This window comes from Epinephelus moara, chromosome 11 (genome assembly GCF_006386435.1).
Source record: "Epinephelus moara isolate mb chromosome 11, YSFRI_EMoa_1.0, whole genome shotgun sequence".
Classification (NCBI taxonomy): Eukaryota; Metazoa; Chordata; class Actinopteri; order Perciformes; family Serranidae; genus Epinephelus; species Epinephelus moara.
The window spans coordinates 29,943,008-29,960,087 of record NC_065516.1 but is presented as its reverse complement, the minus strand read 5'-3'; the positions used below and the strand labels follow the sequence as shown (position 1 = coordinate 29,960,087).

General features: G+C 42.6%; 1 protein-coding gene across 4 annotated transcripts in view; it reads left to right on the top strand.

Moving 5' to 3' along the window:
- Positions 1 to 17,080, top strand: part of ccny (cyclin Y) — a 46,754-nt gene that overhangs the window by 19,933 nt on the left and 9,741 nt on the right. The window contains exons 2-9 of one of the 4 annotated variants that reach the window (XM_050056598.1): positions 9,623 to 9,697; positions 11,033 to 11,053; positions 12,238 to 12,272; positions 12,435 to 12,458; positions 13,003 to 13,103; positions 13,218 to 13,253; positions 13,646 to 13,703; positions 14,093 to 14,212. In XM_050056598.1, the coding sequence (XP_049912555.1) occupies positions 9,623 to 9,697; positions 11,033 to 11,053; positions 12,238 to 12,272; positions 12,435 to 12,458; positions 13,003 to 13,103; positions 13,218 to 13,253; positions 13,646 to 13,703; positions 14,093 to 14,212 (470 nt within the window). The remainder of the gene's footprint in view (positions 1 to 9,622; positions 9,698 to 11,032; positions 11,054 to 12,237; positions 12,273 to 12,434; positions 12,459 to 13,002; positions 13,104 to 13,217; positions 13,254 to 13,645; positions 13,704 to 14,092; positions 14,213 to 17,080) is intronic. The other 3 variants (XM_050056599.1, XM_050056600.1, XM_050056601.1) reach the window with 3 other exon arrangements.

Below are 17,080 nucleotides of genomic sequence, written 5' to 3'. Positions count from 1 at the left end.
GCTGTACATAATCACGGAAACTGTCAGTGTGTCATTCTGTCAGTCAGTCATTCTGTCTGTCCCACGTTTTTCTACTCACTGACGTGGTCAATCTATGTGAAACTGCACATAGGCATTGAGGATTGGCATAGGTAGAAGGTGACAAAGCTACCAATGGGTATGGACTAGTATGAAGATTAATTACAAGGCTAACTCTCACCTGTGTGTGCTTTCGATTGTCCACATGCTGCACTGCCTTCTCGGTTGAGTTCCTCCTTTTTTGTTCTGTCATCATCACATTATTAACTAACATTTAGAACATTGATCTTTGATTCAATGCCAAATCTTCCATGTCTGATTTCGCAAAGCATCAAAGAAGTCTATTTTAACCCCACCCCTAACTGAGTGGTTTCCATGGGAGTAGTTTTCCTTCTCTTTACTCCTCTTCCCCACTGTGTGCTGTTTCCTTTCAGCTTCACCTAATTACAGCCATCCGTCAAGTGTAAAAGTAATCAACAGCAGTGCTCCGCATCTGACACCTAAGTATACATAGCCAGGTGCACTACCAGGGAATTTCACCTGAAGGAATCACTGTGATGGATTGTGGGGAGTTTGGGCTGGTTTGACTCTTTAATGTTGTCCTCTCAACACATAGTTGTAAGGCTGTTGGTTATTGTGGCTCCTCGCATACGAGTCCAGGATGTCTACCCCTCTTAGGACAGGATGTGGCTGTGCAGGCAGACAGGAGGTGTGGTGTGTGTTTGTTGTTTGGTAATGTGTGACCTTTGGGTGTCTGAAGACTTTTACTTTCTGTTTCTTTTGTTTATATTAACTATGATATAATGATGAATAAAAATCCCTCTGACTTTTCCTGTACACATTTTTATCCAGCAAAATATCTCAACTTTTAAATGAATTGCTATGAAATATCTGCTCACCAGTTATTTTTAGCGCCGTATGACTGCGGCTCAGAATTCTTCACATTTTCACAGTGAAATAAAAGGCCCCTCAGCATTTCACCAGGCATTTCACTCAAGTGGCCCAGCAACACTTCCTACACTTGTTGTTCGGCCACTCTGGCTTTGACTTATCGACTGCTGCTTGTTATCTTGTACACATATGCCTCATCTTAAAACATATTGAAGTGACGGAAACACAATGTTATGGCTTCTTTGTTGTGTCAAGTCATATTGACTGAAACTGAAATGTTATGACGAAGTTTTAATGGTGTGATGCTTGTGAACACGCACGCTTCTGCAATTGAGTTCTGCTGAAGTCATCAGAATTGGAATATTTTCTGTCAGTTCAGGTGAAATTTCCCCCATCTCATCCCCTCCATCTTTTGGTCCCTGTTGGCTTTTCTTTGATAAAAGCTCAGCTCTTTCCCTCTGATGAGTCTGCAGCACTGCGCTGAGTTTGGCAGATGTTGTCGATCAATGATACGAGCGCAGGGGCAGTTTAAGCTGTTGGGAAGAGCTGTAATGATGTTGCAGGGGGTTTGCTTCATTGTTGTGTGTGTTCATATCTTTGTGTATAGAGAAAGCTAAAAGGACGGTGAGTCATTTAAGCATTAGTCTTTTATTCACTTGGTTTCCCATTCATTTAATCTTTCTAACAGCCTTTATCGCTGTCTCTCTTTTGAGCTTTAGAAACTCGAATTTTGCCATTTCAGAGTCCAGAAATTAGGTGACAGCAAATTAAGTGACTCCACTTTAGTGATTGCTGAATATTGATGTTGTAAAAAAAAGACTGTCTGATTTATCTTTTCCACCAAACAGAAAAGATTCCCCCTGACTGTAACCACGGGAATGTGCGCAGATGGGATATTGCTACTAAGGTGTTTCTCTACATAAAAATCTTATCAGTGCAGCTTTAACTACGACCAGCTCCTTCTTATCGCGCACGCTGTTCAAATGAAAACACAGCGGCTGTATCATTAACTGATACAGCCGCAACACAGATAACAAACTTTCACAGAGGTGCAGGGTTAGCAGAGTCGACTCTCCTCTGTGCTCTACAAAGTGCTTTCATATCCAAGGTGAGAGCCACTTAACGGTCAAGACCTGCCCTCTTGTCGCACATTTACAGCCTATACCTTCGCTAACAATGCCCACCGAGCCACGTTAAGGTCTGCGTCCTCTCTGTTTGACATCTCACTTTACTTCTTTCTCACATTACAAGACACAAACACACTTTCGCAGGAGCGTTATCAGGGCCTACTCACAGTTATATTTGGTGCAGCAGTCATAAAGGTTCCGCTGTGATAAGTATTACGTGAAAACTGTGTGCTTTGCTGCTCCAAACTGCACTCTGGAGGCTGTTTTATACCAGGAAGCAGATGGATGAGATTCAAGGTGAGGCAGGAGCAAGAGCCAGAGAGAGTGATACAGTAGTCAAATGCAGCAGGGGTTTAAAGGTGTACTAGGCGGGAATTGTCGGCGACTGTATTTGCATTTTTACAGCGCTGTGTCTGTGATTTGTTGTAGCTTCCTCTTGGATGTGTGCTGCTTATGGTCTGGTGGTCCTGAGCTCACCTGTGCGCTCAGCCCGGGAGCGTCCTGTACACAGCAAAATAAGAAGGAACAGTTGTTTTCACAGTAAACACTTGGAGCGACATGCTGTTGTGTGCAAATCTACTTAACATGTATGTAGTTCTTCTTAATGCTGATTCTTGAGGCACAGCTTGACTTTGCTTTGCTTTAAGGAAAAACATTTAGTGCGACAGTGTTTGAGTTAAATTATTTTAAGATCCCAAATCGTCACGCATCAGTGGTCCAACCAGATTGCATCATTTCAAACAGCACCAAAACAGTCTAGAAAAATAGACGCCAGTGTCACACTAACTATGACCGTGCAGCAGCACGGTGTTCCATCTCATATCTATTTTCAAACAGCAGCTACATCTTGTGCTCTATTCTCAAACACCCCATTACAAGATGTGCTGTGCGCTTCTTATCTTAACCATGTGGGCGTATTGTTTGATAGCCTGCTGCTGACAGGCGGGCGGTGCCGTGCCATCTGGATCCCCTCAGGCAGGCATCGCAGCTGGGCAGCCAAAACTCAGCGAAGGGCCTTCCTGTCTGGGCTGATGTTGCAACCCGAGGCAGCCCTCATGACAGGAGCAGAGGGCAGACAGGCAGCGTGCCAGCTAACCGTTTACCACAGTAATACAGATATTCCTGTTCACAATGTAACTTAGAGCAGTATAGAGTTTCCTCTTGTCCTGCAGGTGGTTGAGGTGCATGTCTCAGGGCTCTCCTGGGTACAAATGAGGCACAGGTTAGATAACATTCGCCAGGTCCTACAGAGAAGAGAGGTGTGGGAAAAAATGTGTTAAAATGTTGCCTGTAAGTAATTTCTTATTTTCTATCTAGAAGAGTCACTAGTTAAAAAAAAAAAAAAGATAAATGTAAATATATAAAGTAACCGACTCTCTCTGCTGAATACTCTGTGCTCACATACTGGAAAAGATGGATCTCAGTGATGTAAGCACTGCATGCAGGCAAGTGTGGCAGCTAAATATAATGCTATGGAGGAGGAAAAATTCATTCCACCAACTCCATTTTGTGTTTGAATGAATTTTGAATATTGATAATCTCCAAGAGAAGAGTTGAGTTGAGCAAAACATTTACAAATAAATACACAGTTTTTTAAATATGATTTCAGTTTAATTTATCACCAGCAGTCTCGTGCAAAAATCTGAGCAACATGAATGGTGACAATCTGTCGTACACACATTTAAAGTATGTATATTTTTAAACTGTTGCACTGATAAAACTGAGAAATCAATCGGCTTGTACAATTTATACAGATTCCCACCTTTATAAATGAGTGTGGAAAACAACCGGATATATTAATGAAGGCAACCCCTCTGTGAGGAGCAGGCAATATGGATAAATCCTTGCCATATTGATACATATTGTGATAGCGTACATGTTCGCGAAAATCAACCAAGACATGGTTTATGGATAAAATATAGAGAAGAGTTTCTTTTATGATTAATCCATGAATTCATTGCTGGATTAATCATTAGACGTTTCCGGCTTCATCAAATTGATGCAAAACCTATAGAAATATATAAAGCAGTCCTGCTCTTTGATTTGCAACTAGGACTGTCAGTTTATTAATATATTGAATCACATTTTATTGCATGATTGTCCATAGTTAACTCACGATTAATCACACATTTATCTGTTATTAATGTATCTTTAAGGGATATTTTTCAAGTTTTTAATCATCTTACCAACATGGGAGTAGATAAATATGCTTACTTTATGCAAATGTATGTTTTTTATTATTACAGCAATTCACAACTATAAGAAATACTGTCCAGAATATTTTCCAGAATAACCTCAAAGGTTCTGCATGCTCAAAAAGAATGCTGAAAGCATACCGTGGCAAACTCAAGCCCAACAAGCAACAACAGACGGACATATTAACCTGACTGTATCACAATGTAGTGTCCATCTTTATACTTGTAAAGGTTAACTAAACATCCCCCCTTTTTTTTTTTTTACCCAGCTCGACGCACTCCAGTGGTAACTCACTTCACATCAACAGTAAATGCAAATACTTTCAGTCTTGTCGAGAGAACGATCTGGTCGTAGCTTTGAAGCTGAACGTGCCATTCAAAAGACACCTTTCTTTACCTATTTTGTTTCTGCTTGCATTGCTTCCTGATTTCCCAAACTACAGGGTGAGCTGAGGGTCGTAATTATAGAACGTATACGTGCGTTAATCATGTGTCAGAACAATTAGTGGCATTAAAAGAGGTTTGCGTTAACTTGTGATTAATGTGTTAAAGTGACAGCCCTATTCCCAACATTATATAGCCTAGGGGTGGGAATCTCTAGGCACCTCACGATTCCATTCAATCCCGATTCCGAGGGCAACGATTTCGATTATAAAATGATTCTCGATTATAAAATGAGCTAATAAGAAAATTTACAGTAGATGTTGAAAAACATTATTGTAGTAAAGCTGGGAATACATATCCAGTACATACAAACTGTATTACTTACTGTGGTTGAGATGACTACGCTCCACCGGTCCATCCTCCTCATCCTCCTCATCCACAAGTCTCAACGGGACTCTCCTGTCCCTCGTCGACCTCCTTGACATTTCTCCTCCAGTATTTACAAAACTTTAACTGACTATAACTATCTATGAACTATAAAAACACAAAGTATTGTAAAAAAACAAAAAAACAAAAAAAAAAACGAACGGTGGCAAAACTACAAATTATGGTGAAAACACGCCAAAAAACACTCAAAAACACGGCATAAAAAAAACTCAAAAGCTCTCAAAAAAACACGAATACTATTATTTACAACACTAAATATTATTTACAAAAAAGCCACCAAAACTCCGCTAAAATACAGCTAAATCCCTCTAACTTGCACTCTCCTTCTGCTGTGCTCACTTCCCTCCCCTCCTCCACAGGTAATGACGTCACGCTCACTTCCCTCCCCTCCTCCACAGGTAATGACGTCACTACCGCAATGTACCGTATATCAGCTTTCAGAATCCATTGGAATTACGTCAATAGCGCGAATGGTCGAAGAGTTACGGTAATTTGAAAAATAAATATAAAAATAAAATTAAAATCGATTATGAGTTTTCCACATAGATGCACGCATCGCTCAAGACAGAATCTCGATGCATCTAAAAATTGATCCCCCCCCCCCCCCCCCTAATATAGCCTAATACAAAAAAGATATTAAAAGTAGGTTACCATGTTGTTACTCTCTGGTAGGGCTGCAACTAACGATTATTTTCATTGTCGACTAATCTGACGATTATTTCTTCAATTCGTCGACCAATCATTTTATCGAAAAATGTGTTTAAATGTTGAAAAATGTCGGTCTGTCTCTCCCAAACCCCAAAATTATGTCATCTAATGTCTTGTTTCGTACTCACGCCAAAGGGTTTTAGCTCACCGTCATGGGAGAGTGTGTAAAGCTGCCAATATTTGAACGTAAGAAGCTGCAATAAGAGTATTTTGGGGTACTTTTATAGTACTTGTCTATGAAAAATGACTCAAACCGATTAGTCGACTACTAAAATAGTCACAGATTATTTTAATAGTCGATTAGTCATCGATTAGTCAACTAATCGTTACAGCCCTACTCTCTGGTTGACAAAACTATATTGTCAAATGGTATCATCATGTTACCCAACCCTACCCTCTGTTTATTATTGTATGACTGTGCAGCAGCTTGACGCTGACAAGACAATGCCCAGGTGATGGATTTCCTTTGCTTTCAATGAAACTGTGAAATGGGCCTTCAGCTTGCATCGGGGGAAACACACAGACGTGTATTCATTTATCAGAGCACAACTATGGGAATAAGTGCGATGTGCTGCGACTGCTTTAGTGTCCATCTTCTTTTGGTTTCTATTCTTATGTCGGTGTGTTCATGTGTGTGCTGCAGGCTTTCTGTAGGAGACTAAACAGTGAAACTTACAACACATCTGGCTTGCATCCACACACTGACCTATTCCCTCCACTCCTTGTTCAGCCTGCCTCCCTAACAATGAGTAACCGTCACCCCCTACTTCATTTCCTCTCCACTTCCTGAAACGCAGGAAGTTGGGTGCTTTCGTCTACCCCAGGTTGGAGAAAACTGGGGATGGGTGGAACCGCAGTAAATGTCGCTGACACGAGCCGTGTAGAGGGACACTCCCTGGGTCTGTGTTCAGCCGGCTTCCTGTGTTGAACATATGACATCATCTGGAGTCAAGAAAAACAGCTTTAGGGAATTTTAACATAGACATTTGTCCTACTGTTATTTGTGACTGGTGTGTTGCAGATGTGTGTACTGCCGACGTCACTAATGGATGAGCAGTGTGCACAACATCATTAATCCACCTTCAGTTCTCCTCCGCTGCTCTTTGCTTCTTCCCACACACCCATCTTTTATTCAACACCGTGTGTCACATCCTCCTACATCACTGCAGTGTGTGTGTGTGTGTGTGTGTGTGTGTCCTTTGAGGCTCTTTAAGTGGCCCTCAAACACAAAAAGACAGTAGTTCAAAAGAGTTTGGACACAATAGCAGTGGCTCGCATGTGTAACCTGCAGTGTACTGAAAGAGGCTGTGTGATCTGAAGTATGTTCTGCAGTCACCATTACATCGTGTGTTTTAATAACTAAAGTTTAACATCAAGCATGCTCAGTTCTTCAAGGTTTGCACTTCCATCCTTACATCTTTCTCGACTCCTTTCCCCCCATCTGTATTTTCTTTTATCATTTCTCTCTTCTCGCCGCCCCTGCTGTCTTCTCTCTCCCCGTCAATCATGTTTCAAATCCGTCACTCTCGTCACTTCATTCTCAGCTCTGTTGTCCTTTTTGCCCTTCTCTCTCTCATTATCAGCTTGTCACTCTTCTTCTGTCTCTTGGCATGGGTTTCTCTTTCTCTCTATTAGTCTGTCTGGGTGTTGGTCCCGTCTGACCCTTCCTGTTTCACTGACATCATCGGAGAAACCAGGAAGCTGCTGATGGGGTCGCCACCCCACACTGTTTTTGTAGTGGCTGTGTTGAGATTTTAAGAGTTATAGTGTTAGTCAATGATTAACCTCGACCAGAATACGGTAATAATCATAACTTTATGTCAACAAAGGTTTCATCTAAGGTTGTTCAGGATATTAGATCCCTTCACCAGGCCATCATAAAATTCAAGCAGCCGTGGAGATGTAATACCAATCCACTGTTCAAACAACACTGGTTCTCTGTGTCACGAGCCACAGCTATGAAACGCACAGTGCAAAAAAGTGTAAATGTAATTTAACAATAAAAACTTGCCTATGGGATTTAATCAGGGCAAAGAAGTAGGACACAAAGCTGACGCTGATATATTCAGTGGTTTTACATAGCAGCCATCTGCCAGGCAACAGCGTCTGTAGCTGGTTCTGGTTTGGCACATGTACATCTAACAAGGGAACATGGTATGTTTACGGTAAAAATTAAAAGCTGGAAGGTAATCTGCTAAATGGAAAGATTTGTGACTCTGGGAACTTTGGATGGGCATTTTTAAATTGAACATGCAATCCCGGGTTCGAACTAGGAACCCTCTTGCTGTGAGGTGACAATGTTATCCTAACTGTGCCACCGAACATTCAATGTGTTAAGATTAAAAATTAATTAGGAAAAAAAGCATTACAGAGAGAATCGCATAGTGAATGGGACCATAAGCCTAGTTCACATTACATGATTTTCACCCTAATTTTGCGTCGCGGAGACTATTGTTATCTTCTGAGTGTTCATACCTGGCAACATGTGTTTCTGTCAGCGGGAGTCTTGGCAACTGCGTTACGACCTGTGTGTGCACACCACAAGATTTCTCCATCGAGCCCTCGCCGACAGAGCCCCAGATAACGCGGTGACGTCACCAAACTTGGAGACGTCACATTGTAAAGGCATGGATATTCTGCCCAGTGTTGGATTGCACAGTGTCAGATCTGCCTCCAGGGCCTGGGTCCAAACACAACGCGCTCCCCGTGATCCCGTGGACGCCGCCATTGTTGTTGTTGCTTGCCGGCTTGTCAGTGTTGCCAGATCTTGGGAGAGAAACAAGCAACCAGGGCTTTGGAAACATCATGCGTTTAAATAACTTATTAGACGGATATATATAGAGGAAGGTGACGTTTAGAGAGCAAGCCCAAATAAGAAACTCCACTTTAGAAACAAGCCCAAAGTCGGCTAATAAGCAGACCTGGCAACCCTGCGGCTTGTCCTCCTCACATTTCTTCCGTCCTCCTGCGTGCTGACATGGGACGTATCCCGCCTCTCATTGGCTGATTGTCAGTCGTCTCAGACTCCTCTAGTTTTCTAGCATGCCAGATATCCAGTCCCAGTCGCAGACGAGGGGCGACTTGCTCGTAGGCTTGTTCACACATGAGGATTTGTTGTGGCAGACTATCTGCCGACTCACCTCCGACCCAAGGTGGCTCCCAAGATCTTCTGCGACATCAAAATCACTGTGAAAATCGTGTAATGTGAACTAAGCTTTAGTCTCTCTCTCTCTCTCTCTCTCTCACACACACACACACACACACACACACACACACACACACACACACACATTAACATCTTAATCTGATAATATTCAGACTCAGAGAGTAGATGTTGTACAAACCTGCGATCAGAGCTCCATCGAAGATCTTTCTCTTGTGATTTATTGCCGTCTCTATTGCCAGCTACTGACTGATCTGCCTGTTGATGTTGTTCTAGGTGGTACGTGTGCGCAGACAATGATCTAAAACAAATCTATACCTTTCTGGTGTGTTTGCTTAGCACATCGATTTACAAACCGCTGTTTACACAGCGCTGGTGCAGCAAACTGTCGGCTGACAGATTGTTTTTCCATTCATTTCGGTCCATTGCGAGAGAGGTGGTTAACCCCTAAAGCCAATCCCACACGTTTAACCTCAGGATGAGAGGTTTCACTCCACGCCGTGTTTTAGGTATTCATATATTCTGTTGAGTATCATTTTGGCACAAGACTGAAAAATAAATTGGTTTTGTGGCTGGTTGTGAGGTTGTGAGATGGTTTACAAATCAGTTTTGAATTAAACTCTCAAAATCGAATGTCTGATTTGAATGCTGCCTGTTAAGACTCATGTTTTCTCTCCTCTTTTTTGCAGATCTGCCGATGGAGTACAATCCCTCAGATCATCCCCGGGCCAGCACCATCTTCCTCAGCAAGTCACAGACTGACGGTGAGCATTATAAACACCTTGCAGCTCTCCCAAACCTACTTCTCAAACTTTGACAGTTACGTAGGGTGTCTGCAAATGTCATGTTAAATATGTCTAGGGCCACAATATTTTTAGGAATACACAGGGCCTGCCTTGGTGAGGTCGATGAAGTGTGAGGCAAGGTTATTGTGTAATTGTGATGGCTTTATTGAGCCTAGAAACTCAGTAAAAGCAATGTGATTAGGGCAACACTGTAATGGGTGATTTTCAACAGTACGAGTGTCGTCCACAGCTGCCTCGAAAGAGTTTCTGATCACCATTGCTTTTGTTTGATTCAGTTTTTTGGCCTCTGATGGCTTCAAGATCAGCGTGTGCATTCTGCTTGAAGACCGTAGTTTGAAGAATTTGTTGCCACATCCAATACCTTGATAATATATCACACGCAACAAGCAGCAGTCTAATGCAAAATTTGTGAGGACATCGTACTGCTTGGATACAATTCAACACAGCTTTTAAGTGTACATCATGACACCTACAGTAATGTGGACGTCCCTTGAATGCATCAGACACACACAACTCTTTAGTGTGTTTTTCATAATATTTTCTCGCCACTTTACATCAACTCCCCCAGGGCCCGTCCAACCATTCATGCCGACTGAATGTGTTTTTATCAATTGCCATTGATTCTCAAAAACCCTGCTGAGAGACGTCATCCAGAGAGCAGCGTTGCCATATGGCAGATTGCACATTAAGCGATACCGCAGCTTGCAAAAATAATTTCAAAAGTATCCTTATGTTTTCAAACTCAAGCGAGTCAAACAATGGCATATGCCGCCAGCTTTGCAGGAAGGCAAGCTGTTTCATTGATGCAGGGATTTCAGATGTGGAGCTTTTCAAAAGCACTGTTGATCAACATATTTTTTATCCACCACAAAGGCTCCTGTGGAAATTTTCTGCCAGCTGCCTTTGCGTCAGATTTTTTTGAGACACACTGCGGCGTTTTGATCATCTCTATCAGGCAGAGAGACTGATCCTGGAGCCGTCCGGACCTTGAGTGACAGTAATGCATTTTAATCAAGCGAAATGTGATGAAGTTGGTTTCTGAGCTCCATTTTAGCCGTAATCTCTTTACTTTGATGATAAGATGCTTGATATTGCTCCATTGTGCACACACTGGAGAAAAGCTGCTTCAGCTGAAGAGTTTGTAGCCTGAAGGCTGATGGATTGATCCGATATCAGGCGCTGATGCTCTTTTATTAGCTCTTGTGTGAATGTCTGCTGGCCTGTTCTCTCAACATATTGTACATAAATACCAATGCAGGACACAGACACAACTTGGACTTTGTGTTTTTTCAGTTGCAGTGCCGAACAAGAGAGGTAAGCATGTGTGTGTCTGGTCTCAGTAGGCGGGTAGCTTTATGCTTACTGTGTGTTTGGCCTCGACTTTTTTATGTGGTCTCAAGCTTTATTGTATTTTTTGTACTTGATCTGTTTGGTCTTCTGTTAGCGGATGACGTGCCTCCACTGCTGCGCTGCTGATATCATTCGTTGTGTGTGTGTGTTCCCATGTGCATGTCGATCTATAGGGTGCACCAGTGTGAATTGGGCTGCAATTTACTTGTGTTTGTGAAGTAAAAAGTCAGGATTCAAACGGGACACGAGCATCACAGCTCATCATTAAGGAGAATATTAAATGTGTCAGTACTGATTTGTAGAAAAGACAACATGATTTTCGCAATTATTATTTCAGAAATCCATGTTTTTTCATGCCCTAATTATGACGCAAGAGCTGGCTGCTTTACTAGAAAGCAGCACTCACAGTCACGACTGCCCAGTGGAAAAAAAAAAACGTGCATTAGAGCGTGTGTGTGTCAGAGAGGTGAGAGACAGACAGCGCCGGGATGAGAGGCGCCAGACAGCTCGCTACGTCACTGTATGTGCGATGCTGCGCTCTGCATCTGCTCCAGTTTGCTTTGCCAGCCCCCCCTTGTGTGTTCTGCTACATCACAGAGAACATACACACATAACCACACATGGATGCACACACAGACACAATCGCGTGACCCACAGCTGTGTACGTGTGTGTGAGCGCTATAAAACTAACAAATCATCACGTCCATTAAGCAGAATTAGCATTGCAAATGAGCAGATCTGTATGAAGCTCCAGTAACAATCTCCTCTGGAATAAAACAGCCACCATGCTTCGGTTAATTTCATGTAGGCCAAAATGATAAATGGATTAAATAATTAGCTCATACCCATTTCCACACATTAAAACACAATTTCCAGTGTAGCAGGACAGAAAAGCTATTTGCAGGCTTGGAAATGTTCCTTTCTTCATGATACAAATGCTGTTTGCTAAAGCTGCCATGCTTTGTTTAATGTAGTGTAGAATAATTAGAGGAGAAAAAGCTGCTCATCCAATATTTTCTCAAAATCCGCACAGATAGGGAACTTATAACCCTGGATAAATGCTGCTCCCTGTCTGTGAGGGTTGTGTACTGCACTCATACCCAGCTTGAAGGCAGCACTGACTCCTGCTCTCTCATCTTCCTTTTCAGTTCGAGAAAAGCGGAAGAGCCTTTACATCAACCATGTGAGTACGATAAAGGACACTGTGTATGATATGTTAAAACAGCAGCAGTGGATCTTGCACAAAAGCCTGAAACTATGACGTTAATTTTGTCGTTTAACTGTCAAGTGTGTGAATTTTCTAATGGTGCAACTGGTGATTTTAATGTCTTGTATTTTTTGCAAGTTCACACACATTTCGGAGAACAAGGTAAAATCCTCGAAATGACCCTCAACCCTTTAATCATTGCCCCTCCCTCTTCAAACCACACACTTAGAGCTGTAGCCATATGTGCAGAGGATGTAGTTAAGTCATTATTTAGACGTAGAAAAATAATGTAGTCACAACTATTTCATCACATCGTGGTGTAGTCCATCTTTGTCCTTCACTCCCTCTGCCCCAAGTGCAGGAATTATTGAATTATGCTGTATTTAGTGATGAATCAGTGACATGTTTATCCCTAAAAATAATAAAGATTCATTTGATTTTGATCATGCAAATTACTCTGAAAGAAAGCTCATCACTAAATCAAAGTCTGGGGCCTCTCTGAAGATGCACTCCACCATAAATGCCATTCCTGCATGCAACCATGTCCGGCGCTGCCAGAGGACAGACAGAATTAGTTTGTGGGCTCACAGGTGCCCTACTTTCCATGGCTGTCAGCAGGCCTCTTGGCCGATCCGCTTACGACTGAAATATAGATTGACGCATATGTGTGTCTGTCTGTATGTCTGTATGTGCGTGTGAATTCCAGCATCATCCAGGCCCAGTGAGACGGAAGTACAGCTCCTGTTCCACCATATTCCTCGACGACAGCACTGTCAGTCAGCCCAACCTCAAATACACCATCAAATGGTAACTGTACTCGCCAAACATGAGAGAATAATCACAATATAATGATGAATATCTGTCCACAATGAGAGGAAATGTTTTGACTCTTTGTTGTGATGTCTTTTTTTCCTTTCACAGTGTAGCCCTCGCAATATACTACCACATAAAGAACAGGTACGACAAGTGTTTTCACTCATTTATGGGGAACTTTGTCTCTCTATGTGCGCTTCATCTTACAATCATGCATCAGATATCAGCGTCAGAGGTTAGCAAACAAAGATAGAAAGAAAATGGCCCCTTTTGACTCCCTAAGCTCACGTTGAAATGTCAAACTCTTTAGATATTGTGACATGTGAAGCCTGCAATAAAATGTGGGCTTGTCGAATGATGTAGAGACAACCTTTTCTTTGTGTCGTTACATGATAACCTGTAGGAATCCTAGCTGTTTAAAGCGCAGATAAATGCCCATGAACAGGCAATCTGACATCAAATGATATGAGTCTCATGCCACCTGTTTTTTATTTCTATCAAACCCTGATGTTCCTCCAATCTGTTTGTCATTCCAGAGACACCGATGGAAGAATGTTGCTAGATATTTTCGATGAGAAACTGCACCCGCTCTCGGTAAGGCCTCAACCAAAGATAAATTTCCACGATGCGAGCGCTGTAAAAGTGTCAGGACTCATCAGCAAGACAAACCGCACACGCTGATGAACAGCAAATACCCAAATGGATCACATAGAGGGGGGAAATCTGTCTCGTAATCTTGGGAGCCATCTGGATCATTGAAATGTATTTTTTTTTTTTTTTGGAGTGTCAGTCCAAAACATTACATCACCGCTTTGCCTGATGCTCCATTTCCGAAAACTACAAAGCACTCCGTTCAAAATTAATACACATTTGTAAGCAGTCTCAACTAGCAGCTTGTGTTTTCATTTTGGTCACAGTCACATCAAATGTTGCCAGCACAGCGACTCTTTCATTTTCATTTTGTTTGTTATCTTCTGTTGTAGAAGTCTGAAATTCCTCCTGATTATGACAAACACGACCCTGAGCAGAAGCAGATCTACCGCTTCGTCAGGACGCTGTTCAGCGCCGCACAGCTCACCGCCGAGTGTGCCATTGTCACGTTGGTAAGTGCATGTGTGTGTGTGCGTTTCAGTGCTGACACCAGGAGGGAGTGTTGCTTCCTGATTCTCTTTCCCCCTTCCCTTGTGTATTCTTTTCTGTTGCCTTCCTTAGGCTCCTTTCTCTGATTTATTTTTGGACCTCATTTCTTCCTCCTGAATCCTGTGAAATGCTCGGTAAATCTCTGCAGAGATTGTGTCCCCCGAAAATGTTGGAAAGTTAACTAATTCTCACAGGAGAGAGCAGAAAATTGGAAGGTGATACAAAAAAAGTGACAGGATCAGTTTGATCTGTGCAATTTCCTCTCAGAATTACCTTGGTGTGTAAAGTGTGTCTGCGCCTGTAGCAAGGATATAATTGGTGCTTTACTGTACAGCAGGTTTTCGGTCCACAGCTTATCCTGAGCTGCTCACCTGGATCAAAAACGTCAAAACAAGGACAGCTTTACTCCCCGTTGCATTTAATTTCTTTCCTTATTTACTCCCTTACTTAGTCTCTTAATAATGGTAATCATTTTACCAGGTTAAGACAGACATATCTAATCTTAAATTGATGCATAAGGTTAATTAACTTGTGCTGTTTTTCCCAACTTTTATCAGCCACATTTAGTCGAAATTTAACTCTCCCTTCTCGCTCATCTGCCCAGAAACATCTCTTTCCACACTTTGTCGCTCTGGTCGACGCGTGTGTCCCAGGAGACAGGGAAGTGCAGGGTTAATGCGGCTGGCCCGGTGGCCTCGTATTGAGTTGCACTGCTTCCTGACAGATGCACAAATGTGTTAACTGCATGTTATGGGTGGACCCTTGTGGCCGGACGGTGATGGGAAAGCAAGCGAGCGAGCTGACGTACAGTGTCTGTCGTGTTTCTGTGTCTTTATCCGTGTGCAAGAGTGCTTTAACAAAGATGTGTCAGACAAAACTAAAACACACACACACACACACACACACACACACACACACACTGGCACATGTCCTGCCACTTCCAGTCCCCCAGAGTAAAGTGTGGCATGCCATCAGTAACTGAATAGCGCTGTTGGCTGGTGGTTGTGGGGTTAGCTTAGCTGACACAGCTAACTTTAGATAAGGGAGTCTTCCTTCCCTTCCCAGCAGTGACATCATCACAGGAGAGGAGAGGGGTTGTTTCTGCACGGGATGGAGAAGAAAGTCAGCATGTCTTCCTTTGTGAAGACGAATCATTGCTCAAGATTTCCACGAAAAGGCACCAAGAAAATGACACTCACTGGAGACACACTGCACTTTGTAACATGTGAAGCTGCAGCTCTGCAGCTCAGACTCTACAGTTACCACAGCCGTTTTCAGGGGGCAAAGGTCATTCATTGGTGTGTCACACAGAAACTTTTAGGCATTTATTAATTTTAGCAACACTAACTGGATAGTCCTGCACTCTGTTATTAGTTATCCCAGGAGAAAGTGTTTTATTGGTTAGTTGTTTAAATGGTTTGGAGTTTCAACTTGGGATGCTGACTTATGATTTATAGTAGTTCCAGACAGATTTAAAATGGCTCTTTTGACAGTAAGGGTCGCCAACCGCTTTGTCAGTTTAACCTCTGAGCTCCATAAAGACCAGTTTCTCTGTGGCTTCGGCCCTACGATCACAAAATTAAACCATCTGGGTTTAATGTATTTGCGCAGGGCTGCTGTTTGTCATCCACACTGCCTCTGGATTATTTGTTGTGCTTGTTTGTATAGTTTCCCTCTCTGCTGTTGCATTCATATCGCTCAGCATGCGGCCTGGCTCTCATTTCATGCAGGCTTTCTTCAGTGTTTGCTGCCTGCTGCCAGATGAGTGTACAGTACATGTGGTGACTGTTGGCAGACTCTGGGCCACGACAGAGATAGGTTAGCACTGCCTGCAGGCACAAAGCCCAACCCTGCATGACTTGTCCAATTAGCCACCTGAGCTGTGGTGGTGGGCAAGTAAGATGAGATTATATTTTTATTTCTTTCTCAACCTCTCCTTTCTCTTTGTCTCTCTATTTGTCCAGGCGACAAGGTACCATTTTATGTCCAGTAATTAGACAGTAATCATCATCATCTTGCAGATGTCTACTTTCCACAGTCTTCTAGGATTCTGTTTAGGTTTTTAAGTCACAAAACACTGACAGTTCTGCCACTGTGCGGATCCAGACAGAATTATAATAAGTCGAATGCACAGTATATTCCACTCTGCCATAAAAAATACAGCATCTCTGCAGAGTTTTTTGTCAGACTTGTCATCTGAAATGACAGATTTCGGCGCTTTAAGCTACTGTAACTGGTCTGAATTCAGTTGAGCCTGCAGTACATTTTATTTATGGAAAATGAAAAATGTGGCCCCCAGTCAGCCAGGGGAAACTAACGAATAAGATTAATTATTTGTGTTCGATCATGCCTACTACAAACATGTTTAGAAAGTCTGCTGCTTTCATTAGAAAACTTTAAGTTATTCTGTTTCATATCCATTAGCAAGACAGACATGTAGTCGTCTCCATGCAGCAGATCACTGCAGCTTTCATGCTCCACAGCGACTTTCTAACAAAACGATGATCAGTGGATCAGAAGAATCAGCTTCTGTACAAGAATTCCAGCTTGTAAGGAAGAGGTGCCTGCGGGCTCTGCGTGCTTTGTGATCTGCAGACTGTGTGGGAATTGTGGCTACTGACAATGGGAGAGAGAGAGGCAGACAGATGGAGTGCTTCGATCCGCATGGATATTTTAACGAGTGAGCTCCAGAGAAGCTGGATTCCATCAGCTGCTGACATGTTGTTATTGTGGTTTTTACCTGGAGGAGGAGGCAGGAGACTGTGAGACAGTCTCTGCAAAGGAATGTAGACAGGAAGAGGCTGTTAAACACATGAACACAAGCTTTGTTA